The 17649-nt window shown below is 36.1% G+C and overlaps 3 protein-coding genes across 10 annotated transcripts; 2 read left to right on the plus strand and 1 right to left on the minus strand.

Moving 5' to 3' along the window:
* The first annotated feature begins 1097 nt into the window (after window positions 1-1097).
* On the plus strand, window positions 1098-3674 carry LOC133316213 (uncharacterized). Of its 8 annotated transcripts, none has more exons than XR_009752173.1 (5): window positions 1098-1352; window positions 1460-1578; window positions 1903-1972; window positions 2543-2560; window positions 3307-3674. XR_009752173.1 is itself a non-coding variant. In XM_061517937.1 (5 exons), the coding sequence occupies exons 1-4, from the start codon at window positions 1198-1200 to the stop codon at window positions 2557-2559; spliced, it is 357 nt and encodes a 118-aa protein (XP_061373921.1). In that variant the 5' UTR covers window positions 1098-1197; the 3' UTR covers window position 2560; window positions 3307-3671. The 8 variants fall into 8 exon arrangements, 3 of the variants coding, with proteins under 3 accessions (XP_061373921.1, XP_061373922.1, XP_061373923.1); XM_061517937.1 differs by having other exon boundaries at window positions 1907-1972; window positions 3307-3671; XR_009752174.1 differs by lacking the exon at window positions 1903-1972 and having other exon boundaries at window positions 1460-1620.
* A 5894-nt stretch (window positions 3675-9568) lies between these two features.
* Window positions 9569-10686, plus strand: LOC133316211 (zinc finger protein 7-like). Its single transcript, XM_061517934.1, has one exon. The coding sequence runs from the start codon at window positions 9780-9782 to the stop codon at window positions 10353-10355; it is 576 nt and encodes a 191-aa protein (XP_061373918.1). The 5' UTR covers window positions 9569-9779; the 3' UTR covers window positions 10356-10686.
* A 1705-nt stretch (window positions 10687-12391) lies between these two features.
* Window positions 12392-16566, minus strand: LOC133316200 (TIP41-like protein). The gene is made up of 8 exons (XM_061517923.1): window positions 16336-16566; window positions 15953-16138; window positions 15563-15653; window positions 15222-15332; window positions 14779-14838; window positions 14654-14695; window positions 14247-14375; window positions 12392-12785 (listed from the first exon to the last, which is right to left on the minus strand). The coding sequence occupies exons 1-8, from the start codon at window positions 16479-16481 to the stop codon at window positions 12681-12683; spliced, it is 870 nt and encodes a 289-aa protein (XP_061373907.1). The 5' UTR covers window positions 16482-16566; the 3' UTR covers window positions 12392-12680.
* Between the last annotated feature and the right edge of the window lie 1083 nt (window positions 16567-17649).

The following is a 17649-nucleotide window of genomic DNA, read 5'->3' on the forward strand; positions in this document are numbered from 1 at the left end:
TAATTTTTCATTATCTTATCCTATCCGTTATATAAATATTTACAATTACAAGCTTTAAAAAAGTTAGTTTACCAAAAAAAAAAAGAAGTTAAATTTAATAGTAACGTCACACATAGTTTTGTTGAGTCTCTTGTCTTATTCAGTATCTAATATTTACAATAATTAGCACAAAGAATAAATAAATGTAGCAGTGAGTGAACGAGCCTGGTACCAAGAGTTAAAAGACTAATTACATTGTTTTATGGTTTTCGAGTTCGAGTGATAAAAATAAAATAAAAAAGTGATTTTAAAAAAGTCACTCCTATATAAATCCACAGCTTGATTTAAATAATTACATTCACTTTGCCCTTTGCCCTATATAACTCTACACCTCGAGTCGAATATCTACATTCAACTTGTCCTTATTATTTTTAAGAGGAATTCATTTTTCATATTAAAAATTTACATAAGATATCTATGTGACAATTTTGTGTTTATTTATCTTTTTATTAGTGTTGATAAATTTTAGTTGAACTCTTCTTATTTAATGCATATGAGCAGAGACATTATGGGCATTCACTCCCATATTTTAGGCTTCTTTTGTTGTAAAATTTGCACCTAACATTTCGACATCTTTATTTAAGAGATTACATGCATTTCTCAAATTTTATAAACATTTTCTACGTATTTATCCATTGAAAATAACAAAATCAGTTAAATATGTGTAAATTTTTTTAAAAATGTCAATAGAGGTGACAAAATAAACAGACTTGTCCGACCCGTCCCATCTCGTCCCGTTTGGAGAGATGGGTTGGCCCGCCGACCCAAATATTTTTTACACTAACTTATCTCCTGTTTTTTTGTTATCAATCTATCAAAAATTGAGTCAACCATTCTCATCTCGCTTTTGACAATGGACTGTAAAATTTAGCCCACCTCATCAGGTCATCCCTTTGAACCGAGCCGGTTATGTTGCCCTAATATATTAAACTTTAATCTTAAAAAAAAAAAAACCAATATAATCACAAGAAAAAAGTACAGGGTAGAAAATTAAAACGCAAACAGAAAACGGGATCGTTTCAAGTAATCAGAGTCAGAGATATATCCCAGTCAAAACCTACAAGCAACACTAGCAGCGACCCACTAAACCCTCTCAAAGCCCTAAAATTTGGTGTTTTTTGTTTTCGTCTCTGAGATTGGATTCCGATTGACACACAAATGGCGTGGCGATCTGGATCTCTGTCTCGCTCTTTGATGTCTTCAGCTAGGGCTTCACTCCGCCCGGCGGCACCCACTCCCCTTCCCCGCATCCGTCCGCCGTCACTCAACGCACCTCGCATCCAGTCCCGCCGCTTTTCCATGCCTGCTTCCATGTACCATCCCACATTTTACTTTACTTCCACCATTTCGCTTTTCCCAGTTTCACTGATTTTTTGCTTAATTGACGAAATTCTAAATTATTCTGTCTTTTTTGGAACAGGAACATGGGGCAATTGGGTTGCGTACAATCACTTTTACCTCTGCATAGTGCGATGGCTTTAACATGTCTGACGTCACACATTACTGTCAGTGCACGAGCTTGTTGCGAGCTGTCCCATGGTACCTTCCGTCGTTCTTGTCAAGATCGCTAGTAGTCTCTTTGTGAGTCTTGCTTGTTACTAGGATACATGAAAAACATTTCAAATGGTTTTTTTTTTTTGTTCTTTTTGCATTTTTGTTTTTTGGCTCCTCCCCAAATATGCTATTTTTTTCTTTTTTAAATTTACAAATATTCTAGACTCTAGAAGACCTTAAATTGTAGGGCTAATAGATATTCAAAATTCGTTAGTGCTGTGTTGCTCTATGTGAAGAGATGAACTGGGTAGAACTTTGTGAGTCTGTCTAGCTTGGTTGATAAGAAGGTATTAAGATTCCAATTTATAGGTAGGAATGGAAAAGATGGGTGATGCGCATGGACATCGATCCTCCAATGGCAAGAGAAGAATGCTGCATAGTAGGTTCCCTTTTATTCCTTTTTTTCGAAATTATGAATTCAATCATATTTTTCAATTAAACCATACACAAGTTAGTGGTTTATGTTTCTTAGAGATGAACTGAAGCAGTATATGGATTTTCCTGGACATCTAAATGTTCTTTCCTCTCTCCTTTTTATTTATTTATTTAAGTTGTTTGAAATCAATTTTGTTTCCCCTGGGCATGCACTCCGACAATCCATTGGGTGTGATACTTTGTTGTTAATTTTAACATTGAAAAATCTATGCTCTCAGTGAGCACTTATTGATGTAGTCCTAATTGAATGAAAAACTAAGACTGTATCCCTGCTCGTTTTACCAAAATATAAAGTAGTTTATGTTTTTCAACTAGAAATACGAAGGCTTCCCACAAAAAAAGTTATGTGGATGGGACAGTGTGGGCATTTGTTGTCAATTTATTCAATGCATAAATTTGCTTACTTTCACAAAAATAAAATCCATGCCAGAGTCATCCTTGAAATGGCTGTATGTACAGCCCTTTCATCAGTTCTTCTAATACTACTAATGGGTAAACTCCATTCCTTTCACAGGTGATCCTGACTCCTGAGGTGAGGTTCTAATCCCCATCAATTATTATGGTTAAACTAAAATGACTTCCTTGACCCAACTCCAAATCCTTTGCTCTGAAAGATGTGACATTTTTGTGCTAATGAAGTTGCTCCGCTTCAAATTTTTCGTAAGAAGACAATTTGAAAGCTACACGCTGCTAGGCATGGTAGTCAAAAGCTGCATTCTGTCCTTTCATGTGAAGGATGATAACAACCTTTGCCTATTCTTTTGATGTTAAGTCTTCTATAAGTATTTTTATCCCAAAAAGGAAATCTTATATCAACATTGATTGAAGGTAAACATTGTCACAGCGGTTGGTGTTGTCACTGGACACCATGTGACCCATAGGTTCGATTCATGTAATCGGTCACATGCAAATGCAAGATAGGTCTGCTTACTATGGACCCATATAATGGGTCTAAGTCCCTTCCCTGGATTTTGCGCTTAGCGGTTACTACTTTTTTGAATAGTTACATTCTTACTCTGTCAAAGTATTTGTTGGATGGGACTGTTATGTTATGACAGCTTGACACTATTTGGGAATTCCCGTTGTTTTGGTGGTTTAAATTTTCTATGTAACAGATGCTATGCGTGCCCATGAGCGTTAAATTGGGAAAAGTTTCCTTTATGCAATGTAAAGTTTTGAACTAGTGATTTGATATGCTGGGTTTAGCAATATTGTCTTAAATCTTAATGTTGTGTAATCTCTGGTGCTTATGTTGTTTTTGTATGATTTGCTTTGCAGGTACGTGAGGAAGCTGTTGGATTTGCTTAGCTGCCTTCAAGAATATGGAGGACCAATAATTATGGGGAGTTTTATCTGCGAAGTAATGGTTGTAGGAATCTTGAATGAGACTCTCATTTGTTATTCTATTTTTAATTTGGCTATTTCTTATTCAGGAGAGAAGAATCTCTTTGTTCTTTCGAAATCACAACAGCAGTCAAGAGTAGTTCTTGATTCTTGTTCTATCTGGTTTTTGGTTAAATGCTGTACATTTGACGTGTTTCTTTCAACTATTTGGGAATAATACTGTTTTCCATCGAATGCTTCGAGGGATGTTTATTGAAGTTGGGGAAGAAACCAGACTAGTGGAGGATTGATATTGTTAGAAAAGAATAAGGTGTATGTTTAGATTAATTTATTTTAATATATAACCGTCTATAATTAGAATGTTGCAAAGAAAGTTTTTTAAAAAATAAGTAAATTTAAATCATTAGCTTTTGCCGTATGTTGTAGAGTAATATTACTCATCCAGAAAAAAATTGATAGAATTTAGTTAAAATTTATCAATATTGTGGATGTTAGACTAGTTAAATTAGTGATAACTATTATGTTGCTCTAGAGAGAACGAATCGCTTTTACATGCTCTTAAGAGATTGTTGCAACGCTAAAAGTGTTTGGGAGTTGATTATCCCAATTGATCTGCAATCGGGATTCTTTAATATGGATATTAATTCCTGGCTTGCTTCTAATTTTGGAGTGGATGCAAGTTACAAGGTTACGGATGGTTGGCTATCTATGTTTCTTATCACTTGTTGGAAGAATTGGCATTGGAGAAATAAAGTCAATCAGGCTGAGATAGTTCCTCCAATCGATACTAAAATTGAAACTATTATGAAGTTTGTTCAGGATGTGGAGTTAGCTACAGGTATACGGAAGTCTTGTGTATCAGCTGGTTGTAGTCAATTAAATATAGCCCGGCAATTCCCAGATGTTGGATTTGTTTAAGATAAATACAGATGGCGCAGTGCGTGGTAATCCAAGTTTAGTAGCTTATGGGGGAGTGATCTGTAGTGCATAAGGTAGTTGGTTGGGGGGATTTGCATATAGTCTGGGGTTCTGTACAGCATTTAGAGCTGAGCTTTGAGGTATCTTGCATAGTTTAGAGAAGGCATGGAATGTTGAATTTAGGAAAATAATTCTGAAAAGTGATTTGTTATTAGGGATCACTGGACTCACCAAGAGAGGTGCAGTAATCCGTGAGATGTGTTTGTTGTCTCGAATATGGACATGGATTGATAGAGACTAGCAGGTTAAGCTTCAATATATTTTTAGAGAAGGCAATATGTGTGCTGGCTGGCTGGCAAATTATCTGCTAGATGTGTCTGTGCAAGAGGATCAGATATTCTTTGAGGAACCTCCAGGAGGAATACACCTGTTATTCTTGGTTGTTTTTGCTTCAGTGGGAAGAGATCGCATTGTATCTCTTTCTTCTTCGGTTTTCTTTTTTCTTTTTCTTGTCTTGTTGGGCTTAGCCCTTTTGTTTACCAAAAAAAAAGTAGTGATAACTATCATTAGCAGGGTAAGAAAGTAGTGATAACTATGGTGTACTTAAAAAAAAGTAGTGATAACTATTCAATTATTTTAAAAATGGAGGGTTATACTTACCACAAAAAAGTTTATCACATTTACAATTAATTTAGTCATCGTTAAATCAAAGTATAATATAATGGCTCATAATCAAGACTTATAATCCTAATTTTGTACTCCCTTATTTTCTCTCATCCACTTTTTTTCTCTCTCTCTAGGTCTGCAAATTTCTTCTCTCTAGCATCGGAGAACCCTACACAATGTGTCATGTGCCAAAAAGTAGTGTTGTTGATGCTATAGCAATGTGTCGCTTCTTCGTTCTAGCTCTGAACCCTCACTTATTACCATTACAAGAAAAGAGGAATACTTGGCATATATTTCTATCGGCATCTAATTAGGAAATCAATTGATATTTAATTAAAATATTTGACCACAATCAATTATTGGTGAAAATGGCGAAACCCCAATTCACAAACAACAATAATTGAGAATGACTGCGAATTTCCACTGCTAAGGCACAAATGGCGAAACCCCAATTTTTGATATTGGGGTAATTGAAACAGAGAATGGTTGAAACGGAGAGAGGAGAAAAAAAAATGGATGAGAGAGAATAAGAGAGTAAAAAATTAGGATTATAAGAATTGATTATGAGCCATTGAATTAAAATCTGATGTAACGGTGATTAAGTTAGTTATAACTTGTAAATGTGGTAAATATAAAATCCCCATTTAAGAATGACTATTAATGCCATACAATTTCTGCTCATCGTCTTTAAATCATCCCAGAGGTATTGTCTCTAAGCTTCTCTTGGGCTAGCATAGACAATTGTACAGAGAAATCTGTCCCCATTACTAACTGTGATTTTTGAGTGAATCATTTGCTTTGATTGAGAGATTAGCTCTATGTGGATTTTATTTGAAGCCCACATAATTCAGATGCCCCCTGAGAATCCATGTGCTTCTTCCACATATTTGCTGTCAATTCCACAGCTCTTCATGACTGCTGACCCATAAGTACTGTTTGTTTTCGGTTCTAATAGAACCACCATGGAAATCAGATGATTTTTTATCGCATGCCCTACCTCTTTCGTAGCAGCTCCTTTCACATTCCAGAAGAGAATTGACATAAAAATGAAATAAAAAGAATTTACATGGTTATGGAGTACCAACACCTCTATTTTCATAGGTGAAGACTTCCCAGTCAACTCTTCACAAGCATTCACCACCTGAGGGGGATCGTCCTGCTCCATGTCTTCATGCTCCAGCTCAGGAGGCCTTGGTGCCTGAAGAACATCAAATTCTTGAGGGAATATGGATTAAAAGGACCTCTTTCAATTAGGTTGTTTCTTTCTCTGTAATTATGGCCACCTGTCTCGCTGATCTTTCCATTCGTCTTGGGCTTACTGCTACATTGAGGTTTTCAGATGACTTCGCCTTTGTCATTACCATCTCCTTTCTGGGACCCGAGTTGCTCTCTTTAATGGATCCCCCTTTGCTCCCCCTACTAAGTTGTAGCTGGAACTTGTTTCAACAACCTATCGAGCTGTCATAGTTTAAGTATATGTGGCTGAGCATCATTATTTCCTTCATCATTGGTTTCCACATTCAAACTTTCTTCCTTCTCCTCTTCTGGATAACTATTTTCCTTTTCCAGAGCATTAAAGGTTGGGAATTTCGAGCCTCCTTTTTTCCCTTTTGAGCAGTGTTATCATTACAGTTAAATCTCCTCTGCCTTTTGATCAGCATCCAAGGTCCATACTTATTCTCCTTTTCTGGCTTGTTTGTTTTTGGGATGAATTTGTGCTCACTTCTCCACTCTATTCCTCTCTATTTTGAATTTGGGTTGTCACCGCCTCTTCAAGAGAATTTTTATTTGGGCACATCTCTGCTCAATGGCCATATTGACCACAAGTGTAGCACACCATCTGCTTCAGTCTTCTCTCTAGCTTGTATTCAGCTTGGTAAGGTCTAGCTCAACACATATACGTTCAAATCTACCTCTAGCCAGCGATGTTGTAGTTGTGTCAACCTTGATGAATTTTCCTAACCAATTTCCAATCCCCTTTATCAGCTCTGTGTTTGCATGGGGATCCCGAAAGGCGCACCCATGCAGTAATTCAAGCAATTGCTACCTGATATTGCTGCTGAAAGTCTGGCTTCCATGAACGAATCGCCAGGTAATGATCCAAAATTACCCAAGGACCTGCTATTAAGGCATGGTCTAAGTCCTTTTGGCTTGAAAATCGAAACAAGAAGTACCCATTCTCAACATCAGTGATATTCACCTTGCTTTCCCTAGCCCACATGTTTTTTCAGCCTTTTTTTCATGAAAGACAAGGATAATTTCTTACCTAACAACTTGACATACATTACTTTCCTCCACGGTCTCCACGCCTTCTTCTTAAAGTCATCTAATAGTTTGAAATTCGTACGACCATCTTTGTCCACTTCCCATGTTACCTCGGGCTATATTTCCTTGTTTATGTCTCTCTGCTGTTCTTCCTTCTCTTCATCATATGGTCTAACAGGTTCTCCTCCTCTTCACTACACCATTCACTGTTGTGACGCATCAACATTTCCTTGAAGGAGATACCTTCCTCCATCCACTCTTCCTCCCCTGGCATCATAGTATGGTCATGGCTAAAAGAAGAATCCCCTCCTTTGTATTTCTTCTTACTTCTGCGGAGGATGTCAGATTCCTCCGATGAAATCTGCCATCAACATGAGTTACACCAAACCCCAATAGAGCCTTATTGACTTTCACAGCCGTTTCACTTTTGTACAACTTTTAACAACAATTCATATTACTTGGGTTAAGATATATTTACAAACCATTTGTTTACAAATTACACTAAGTACGATCGGTCATATTTTAATCATGTAGTGTACGATCGGTCGTACTTAGTATAATTTGCAAAAAAAGTTTATAAACAGATCTTATCCCTACATTATTAGTTTTCTTATCTATGCACGTCTTTGTTTTAAATATAATATTTTAAATATTATAACAAAATCATTTAATAAATAAATATTTAGTATTTATTATTTAATCAAAATATCTTTAAAAACACTTAATAGATTACATTTTCTTGATAGAGATTAATTTATAAAATGTAATAAAAAAATCATATTTACAATTTTATAATTATATGACCGACGAATCTCTTGTTCATTTATTATATATTTGTTTACTCATTCAAGGTTTACAAGGTAAATTTGTTAAGTCATGTATGAATATGATTTGGGTTGAGGTTAACCCTCAATCTGACTATCTGAACGGAAGTGGAGCAGGAACATTCTCTAATTTTAGATGTAGATCTGATCACAAGGACCTGGAAGAATCTTCCATTCTATTCAGTTCTATCTTCAAGCATTTGAAGTAACTACTGTTGTTCTTTTATTACATCATGATTCATGCACAAGCAAAAGCACTTGTTTACTTTTTTCCCTTACCTTTTCCGTGAAGATTTATGCAGACCCATCTATTTTTTTTTTTCTTTATACAGGATTTGCACTTTAATGTCGTTGGATAAACTAATCTTCTTGTTTAATCAATTTGAAGTTGGATTATTCTTGTTTACCTCACTAAATTATCCAACCAAAAATTCAAAGAAAAAAAAAATTATCCAACCAAAAATTCAAAGAAAAAAAAATTATCCAACACTCAAACTAGAAATATAACTGTCTCAGTGTCTCCCCCTAACTTGAAAGTACCATGATCATTTCCAACATTATCCATAACCCAGAAGCCATGACTATGCTCTTTGAATTCGGGGTTATCAATGCTTGACAAAACACTTTCCATCTCCAACTTACACTCCACAAAGCTGAGCTCTGATTGGTTGGTGAGGTGTCTTTTCTATGGTCTATTTCAGAGAGAAAGTGAGTGGAGAACCATCTTTAAGTAACAGGGTAACTCTGGAATTTTCCCATGTTATGCCTGGGTTTATTTAAGGAAAGACAAAGTACAAGTGGCTTTTGTCTAGAACAATTGAAAGAGATAAAGTAAGTGCAAGTGCAACTGGGTCCTTATGCATTTCTGCCATTGTACATATACATTGTCCTCTACAAGTTTGTAGAGGAACACCAATAAATCACAAGAAGAAAACATTCACGCTGATGACCTGGCTCGGGGAATACTATTCTAATATAGCAACAGACCATGTTATATCGTTTCCAACTTTTCACCACCATTATTGGAAATGATCATGGTACCTTCTCCCCCACTAAACATCAAATCAAAAAGCAATGAAAAGCCAAACCAACCCTACCTTACATATGCTAAAGCTAGAAGTCAGATCCTACTTTCACTATCAATTGGAATTTGGAATATAAAAGGTGGGATATAAACAAAAAATAATTCTTAGAAGTGGCCAAAGTGGATAAACATGAAGACACCATCTTAAAAACTCATCATATCCACCCTACTCAGGGAAAAGAGAATAGCTGATAGATTTGTTACATGATGGGTAAGAAGCACACATGGCAGGCACTTCAAATAAATTGTGAGATTTGATTTTGACAATGGATGGAAAGATTTACTATTGTCAACGATATGTTTCTAAGGCTATTCCTAAGATAGCCAAGAAAGGTTGGGACTTTATAAGGAGAAAAGAGGGAAATGATAAAAAGATGATAGTGGGGAATCCTAAGCTTGAATGGGGACAACAGTGAAGATGACGTAAGCATTGTTCCCTACAGCACCAAGCATCAAATAGGTGGGGTTACTGATTGGGATGACATAAAATAAAAAACATCCCATCTCACTTCCATTACACTCTGATTGATACCCCCGTCCATTTAGTTTTCTCAGCTTTTGATCAAACCTTAAAAAGGATTCCAATAAGCCTTTTCTCATCTATTCAACTTCCCTTGATCACCAGAACTCATCTGAGAATTTAGGGAGAAATGATTATCAAGGAAGATGAAACAACTCTTACAACAGCCAAGGAACAACCAGGTGAAGTGATTAACAGAGACAAGAACAATGATGGAAGTGAAGATGACAATCCCGAAGAGTGGTTGAACCTGAGCTTAGGAGGCACTGCACTCTCAACAGCAGGAGACCCTGATTCACAACCAAGACCAGCTACTACCAAAGTTTTTTCGTGCAACTTCTGCATGAGGAAGTTCTTTAGTTCACAAGCATTAGGGGGTCATCAGAATGCTCACAAAAGGGAAAGAGGTGCTGCCAGAAGATTTCAATCTCAGAGGACTATGGCAATAATGGGCTTGCCCATGAACACTCCTATGATTCGATCACTTGGTGTCCAGCCCCATTCACTCGTGCACAAGCCATGCAGAGGAGGAACTATGTTGGCACCGAGCTTCCATGATTCATATGCAGGGCTTGGAATGGCATGGACACCTTTCACACCTGAGGATCAAACGGATCTGGTGTGGCCAGGCAGCTTTCGTTTGGTTACACAACAGCCCCAGCTACCTCAGGAGTCACTCAAGCTTGATTTAGACCTCAGACTCTGATACAGTTTTTGGCCTCAGCTGGGAGCTTCACCCTCAAGAGTTTTCTCATTAATCTTAGCAGGAAGAGTCAACAACTCAGATGATGGTACTGCATAGTGATGGTAGGAGTTTTATAATTTCCACTGTCTATACATGATTAAGTGTGTAGCACCAGAAAACCCAGATAATAACACCTGGCTATCTATTTTATTTTCTCGATGCATGAAATAATTCCTGATGTGCAATGCTCACTTGGCATGATACTGACTTAGGAAGGAGATTTTGCTTTCCAACCTTGAAAATCTGGTTTTCTTTCTGTATGTACTTTCAAACAACATCTTACTCAATTGAAAAAATTTGTGAGCAAGGATTACCGCTAACACTTGACTTTGTGGATGCTATGTCCGTTCAAGACACTATGCTTCCAACATATGTAAAGCTTCCATTCTAAAATCACCATACTAAAATGGATTTTAATTGATATTGACAAACCAGAATGAAACTTTACAGTCAGACGAGTTCATGCTGCAGAGAAAAAAATTCTGATTTGCTACGGTACTTTGAAGTCCGTATTATTTCTGTTCAAAATAGTCCTTGAAAAATATTAAGTCCATATATTAGGTCCTTAAATGTGCATTCCGCCTGTCAAATTGATCTCATGTTAACTGGCGTGACATGTTCACAGTCATGCTTTTCACTTTCTTCACAAACACCAAACTATATGATCCTTAACAGACTCATTTGGTTAACTGCAATTGGCTAGACACTTATAACCTATATTACTTGCCTGTCTCTTCCCATTTACATCATATCATAACTTTGAGCAAATCTTGTAACAGCAACAGTGGACTCTGGACAAGAGTGAAGACAGAAAAAAACCTTGTCTTATTACCTGAGTAGTCAAAAATCATTAACATCTCTAGCAAAGCCCCTCCTATGTGTTTCTTTCAAGCTTGGGTCTACATTGAGATATTATAGGAATCCTTGCACTTCATCTATCAGCTTAGTCTTCAAACTTAAGATAGTAGGAATTCTGAGTCCTGGAAATGTACCGACAACAACAAAGATGTAAGTGGTATAGAACTCAGATATGCTGGAAGACCAAGTAAGCTTGGCTCCATCAGCCACGTGCTGTGGGTGAGGCCAAGACCTGTCAGCCTTAACCATCCAACAAAAATAATGACCTAAAGAACAATAGAATTATTGAATCACTCAGTTGATGCTAAAATATGAGACGCTTTCAGTTCTGAAAGATGGAAAAAGTAAATTTGAAAATATGTACCAGTAGATGTTACCGTGCTCTGATATGAGATCTAACAATAATTGTTGGTTCACCATCGATGTCATTCACATGTTTCAAGTCCCGAAATCTTGTTTGGCTGGCTACTTAGAACACACAACTTCTTTTGATGCTCACCACACTAGTCAATCATTCTAAAAGTGTTGGAACACAGGAAAGAAATGCCCAATAGAATATGAAAATGAAGATAACAAGCTAAATACGAAATCGGAGTCAGGATCAACTAAAACTGAAGAACAAAGTGAAACGAGGACATACTGAAAATGAAAATAATAGAATCTGCCTTTACTTCTAACTTTTGCCGATTCTAGGCATGTCAGAAGAAACGACGAAACATAATATGACCTACGGTATCTCTATTACCAGTAACTAACGTCAATTATCGTAACGACTAATTTACACGATAAATTGCACATACAAGAACCTCGTAAGTAATTTCTATCTTTTGAAGACTAACATAACCGACCTAACTTTCTTCGTGGATTAATTTAATTATTCGCTCCTTTGTCAAATCATAGCAGTAAAATGTAGAAATTTAGGAAGTGACTATTATCAAAATAAGCAAGGAGGCAAAGCTGACGTTTGTCAGCATTTCAAGAGTACGAGATATTCCTAAATTGGTAAACCTACATAGTGCTTTGTTATCCATTGCCATGCTTTTCTTCGAAATAACAATAGGGGCCATTGCTATCTGCCAGTGATATTTCAGTTGCTTTAAAACCGCGTTTCCTAAACAAATTACACGAATGATACTAAAAAGTAACACAAATTATTGGATCCAAAGCTTTATAGTACGCCCTAAAAGCCACCCCGAATGACTAGTATTCGAGTGTCCCCTTGGTTCCACGCATGACAATCAGCCCCTAAAACCCTCCCCCACCTTTTGTTAAGTACAAAACATGACGAATACGCATCTCAACTTGAGCTTATCTCATAACAAGCAACTGATGGTATCAACAGCGATGATATAAGTTTAAATAAAATATGAACAAGATACGAATTGATCAGAATCCCTTTTGCATTATGGGAATTTACAGCTTTATAACTTAAGAGGAAATTACAAGCTTTTGGGTCCTCTGCATGATGATGGGGAGCCTCTGGCTGATGATGCTTGGATCATTATATGCAGCAGAATCAAAAGGGAAACCTTTCTGCACCAGTCAATCAGACAATCAAGTAAAATTAGAAAGCAGTACAATATTAAACTGTAACTGTAGTAGTAAATGATAAAGAGGAAAAATAGTGAAGAAAAATTAAAACTAGTATAATCTGAGTCTATCACCACCCCCAGTCATTTAGCTGTCTGTCATTGTCATAAGGCTTAAATACTGACACTTTTTTTGAGGTGGACAGATTTTAAAGTAAAAAATAAACATAATTGAGAGGTTACATGTTTCCATATGGGAATAACTTCCTCTAAAGTGAGTAAGTATTAAGTCTATTCAACCTCAACTTTTAGTGGGTTAGGTCAGAATGTATTTTAAATTAAATCAATGGTAGATACACTCTTACTTGCTCACTTTAGAGGAGCCTTGTCCTTCCTTCTATTTAATAACAAAATGGACCAGATAAATGAAGAGATTTGGAGAAAAAGCAATAAAATAGCCCGGTTTCTAATCTGTCCAAATGAGTGGGGACTGAGTAGATAATAAACAAGAAAATATGACTGTTTGTGTGGGCCTACATTTTCTAATTTTTCTGTTTTTTATAGAGGAAAAAATGCCGATTTTATAAGATTGACGTTTCTCTTCTGTTAGTTACCCACTAACGGAAGTTATAAACCATTTGTTATCTATTTAATTAAACCAAATAATACGAGAAAACAATTTTGCATCTTCATTCCATTCCCTTCTTGACTCAAAGTAGCTTGTCCTTGATACAGTACCTCCACAGGAATGCTCTCTCTCATGCTCAACTAACTATTTATGGCATTTTTACACAAGCAAACTCTCGGTGATCAAAAGTGAGATGTTCAACAAATCTTTCAGAATAATCTATTCAAGTATTCAGCTAGTTATCATGCCAACAAGATCTCGGCAACCGAAAGTTAGATTTCTAAGATATTATTTAAGGCATATGTATTTCATCAGAAGCCCAATGAAAACTGTAAAGAACCAATTCAACCCAAAAACTTAAATTGTTGGGTGAGGGCCTTTTTAATGATTTATATTATTCTCTAAGTCACACCCTCACGCAAAAACCTTTTGGACTAGAAGCGTGATATGGCATAGGCTCAATTTTTTAATAGTTTATATTATTCTCTAACAAAAACTAACAGTTCTCTTACAAAAATAAGTCTAGACTATTCCTGTTACCTATGATTGATATGTGTATTAGAACATCAGAGATAGAAGAAACTTCAGTAATGCTAACCCAGAAACTACAATAGCACTGACTTCATTCAAGATATTATATAGCAAAAAGAGAAATACGCATAATACAAGTTGTTTCAAAATAATGCCTAAAATCTTTACTATAGACTAGCTGAGCATAGAGAGCAGTAAACAAGCATCCACCCAATATCTTTCTTTACAGTGTCAACAAAAACAAATGAAAGTACCATTCGGAATTAATGTAAGGAACATAGCATATGATGCAAAGCACAAACTTACCGCAGACAAATCTTGAAATGTAGACTCTCTCCAGCAACTCTCTCGAAGTATAATAGGAGTTGTGCTTCCACCAAATACACAATGCATACGAGTTTCTCTCAGTCGAATCAACACTCCATCAACTCTAAGCTTTAATAGTACCAGATCAACCAGTAAAATTACAAGGTTAGTGGAACTGGTGTGAAGCAAGTAAATGTGCTGACTAACACAATGACACTAATATCCAAGTTTCTCAGGAGTATAATAGATCCTTAGCAATAACTTCAGTGTCTAATATGATCGGCATGATTTATGAGATCAACCATAAGAATAATAATAATGAAATAACTAATCCACTATGTGTAGCTTCACTCAAAAGACTTTATGAAGAAAATTACTAATTTAGTATATGAAGAGGGGGTACTCACCCAGAATCGCAAGAGAAGAAACCAAGAACTTGGCATGACTCTCTACAAACCAGAAAGTGACATCAACAGTCATTGGCAATCATATTATTTTGCATATCAACAAAAGAAACCAAATTAGGGATTACCACTTTTACAGTAAGAAGTGATACTCCATTATCAGCAAGTTCATCCTCGTATAAGACCACCTGTTCATGATGAGGATTCATTTCAAGTTAATGCCAGCAAGGAAGAGAATACGGACAATTTACTACAGCTTAGACACTCAGACAAGGAAACATGAACACCTCTAATTTGTTTCAGGAATATCATTTATATACAGCAGATTTCACTAAACTATTTCACTGTGTGTGCAGATTAACAGCATGATAAATTTCTAAAATTGGAGCACAACGGCAAAGAACTGATGGGGTCTTTACTTGGTTATGTGCTTTTTCTTTCTTTCACTTGAGCACATTTTTTATTAACAATACAAACGAGAAATTGCTTTACCCACAGAAAGATTTGTCTGTAAAAGCAGTTCTGCACATAGAGGTTTGCTAAGTAACCCTTTAAGGTACTTACTACCCACCTCATCATAGAAAAGTATGGGCTCTTTGGATGCCAATGCAACTACATCAATTTGTTCCTTGCAGTCTTCCCAATGGATATTTCTGTTTTCCTCAGAAATTTCTCTCCCAATCTACCACACAAAAATCAAATATCTTGAGTAACAGCACGAATAATAAAACTAACGCGATATCCTGATTTTCTTCTAACAAAAGCATATACAGCTGTGGGTTATTAACAAAATATTGTATCAGCAAAAACTCATACCACAAAAAAATAAAATAAAAAAAATAATGTACAAGTAACTCAAATAAAAGAAAAATGGCATTCAGGATGACAGGAGAAGAAAGAAGGACTGCATACCAGATCATTATCAGTCTCAATAATGCCACTTCCACAATAAGGTGTTGTAAATGTATAGTCATAATCTAGTATTACTTGCTGAGAGGGCTTGCTGCACAATTTTTTTCCCAAAAGAATGTGAGACCAACAACAAACAGAGCTATCAATAAAACAACATGCTCGTAAGAAAACTTTCACACTTTCATTTATACCGTATTCAATAGGGAGGGTAGATGGCACAATGCCTCGAGCAACTACCCGGCACTTTGATACCAGATAAAAATTTCCAAGAATAAAAAGATAGGAAATGGATCTAAGCAAGCATATCAGAATACAATGATAAAAAGAATTTTGAGCTAAGCATATTTGTAATCAGGCAGAAAACATGAAAACCAAATGCCCCAATCTTACCTTCTAAATTTCCATTTAGCCGCTGCAGGAACTTCAACAGGAGGCAAGGCCTCCTGTTTCCAGCCACATAAAGCATCGAATGCATTAAAATGAATTTTGGTGCCACTACTCAAGTGTTTTAGAATTAAAGTATTTTCCCCAAAAACCATTTCTGGTAAATGAGACGTCTCAAGTTTCTGCTCCCACCTGCAAGCCACATCCATCATCAAAACAAAATGCTCTGATTTTTCTTCCAACAAAACAAATCAATAACAACCAAATAAAATGATTTGCTTTTTTTCTTTTTCTTTTTAACTATCAAACCAAACGCACGGTTAAGGCAGTGGTTCCGAAAATTTGAAATTTCAGGAGCTAGGGTTAAGCGTGATGCAAGAATTACTCACTCTTGGAGGGTGGAAGATTTCAGTATGGAGTGCCTCCGAGACTCGATCAGCCAGCCATGGATGCGAATGCCTTGCCGGCCACCGTCGGCGAAAAGCTCAGCGCCGGCGGCTTTCAAGTCGTTCTCGTCAACTTGTAATTCCATCATCGCTTCCTTCGAGTTTCAACTGACTCAGTGACTGTCGAGTGAGACTCGGTCTTAAGCAATTTGGTTGTTGGACATGGACCCTTCGGGTCAGGCACTGGATATGTGAATCGCTCATTACGTTATGCGAATCGGGCTTGTTTATTTCACATCTTTACCCATCTCTGTTTACAAGCCTATAAAAGGTAAAATAAATGGTTATTATTTATATTTATATTTACCAAAAACTTGTGAAAATTAATTCAAAATTAACTACATAAATAAATCTTCCTATTGAGTTTTAGCTTAATTGATAGAGTCGGAAATTATTATTACATGTAAGTTCTTGTTGAAGCTTTTGTTATGTCTTATCTTGAAATAAAATAACCTCTAAGGCTCTAACCCATAAAAAAATGTTAAACCAAAAAAATATATAATTATCATAATTTGGTTCTGTTTTAAAACTTTGTGATTTAATTACTGCATCTATTTACCATAAATGGAATTTTTTGAGCTTGACAAGAAAATAAAATAAAATAATAATTTCATTTACTATTTATTACAATTCGTTTCCGTATTTAATTTATTCAAGTATATTACTTGATAATTATATGCAATAAATATAAGTCAAAATAAAATAGAGTGAAATAAAATTCTATTTATTAGAAAACGAAACATTTTCGATTTTAACTCATTTTCATTCTTTCAATATACAAATTTGACGTAAGAATTTTGTTGCTTTTCTATGTGATTCTCTTTCTTTTTTCAACCTTCCCATTTATCAACTTTTCTACCAAGCATAAACAAAGCCAAAAAAAGGAGATTCGATTGGTCATGGTCATGGTCATGTTGCAGGAGGAGAGGTGGAGTTCCTACGGACACAAAATTTTGTGGGACCCACCACTTTAATAAATTAAAAAAAAAGGAAAAAGTTTGCACGTTTGGGTTGTTAAGGCGAGAGGGGTTGTGACAGTAAAAGAAAGCTCTTGACAAACTTTTAATAGTAGGGGTACATGAATGAATCGAATTAATACCTAAACGAGAGAGATCGAGAGTAGGGGTGCTAAACGAACCAGGAGCCTTTCAGGGACCTTTGGCTCGGCTCTTGAAGGCCTGAGCTTACGTGTCTAAAATTGGTTGTTGGCACCAGACTTGAACTTGTATAAAAGCTCGTTTAATAAAAAGGCCTCAG

Source organism: Gastrolobium bilobum, unplaced genomic scaffold (genome assembly GCF_033153095.1).
Source record: "Gastrolobium bilobum isolate Gb01-03AN ecotype WA unplaced genomic scaffold, APGP_CSIRO_Gbil_v1 utg25868, whole genome shotgun sequence".
Classification (NCBI taxonomy): Eukaryota; Viridiplantae; Streptophyta; class Magnoliopsida; order Fabales; family Fabaceae; genus Gastrolobium; species Gastrolobium bilobum.

Excerpts from the sequence above, each read along its gene's own strand:
- LOC133316213 (XM_061517937.1), top strand. The coding sequence starts at position 1,198 with ATGGCGTGGCGATCTGGATCTCTGTCTCGCTCTTTGATGTCTTCAGCT. Across the intron at positions 1,353-1,459 it reads TTTTCCATGCCTGCTTCCAT|GAACATGGGGCAATTGGGTT; the intron begins GTACCATCCCAC and ends TTTTTGGAACAG. Across the intron at positions 1,579-1,906 it reads TTGTTGCGAGCTGTCCCATG|GAATGGAAAAGATGGGTGAT; the intron begins GTACCTTCCGTC and ends ATTTATAGGTAG.
- LOC133316211 (XM_061517934.1), top strand. The coding sequence starts at position 9,780 with ATGATTATCAAGGAAGATGAAACAACTCTTACAACAGCCAAGGAACAA.
- LOC133316200 (XM_061517923.1), bottom strand. The coding sequence starts at position 16,481 with ATGATGGAATTACAAGTTGACGAGAACGACTTGAAAGCCGCCGGCGCT. Across the intron at positions 15,654-15,952 it reads GCTAAATGGAAATTTAGAAG|CAAGCCCTCTCAGCAAGTAA; the intron begins GTAAGATTGGGG and ends AAAATTGTGCAG. Across the intron at positions 15,333-15,562 it reads TTGAGACTGATAATGATCTG|ATTGGGAGAGAAATTTCTGA; the intron begins GTATGCAGTCCT and ends TTTGTGTGGTAG.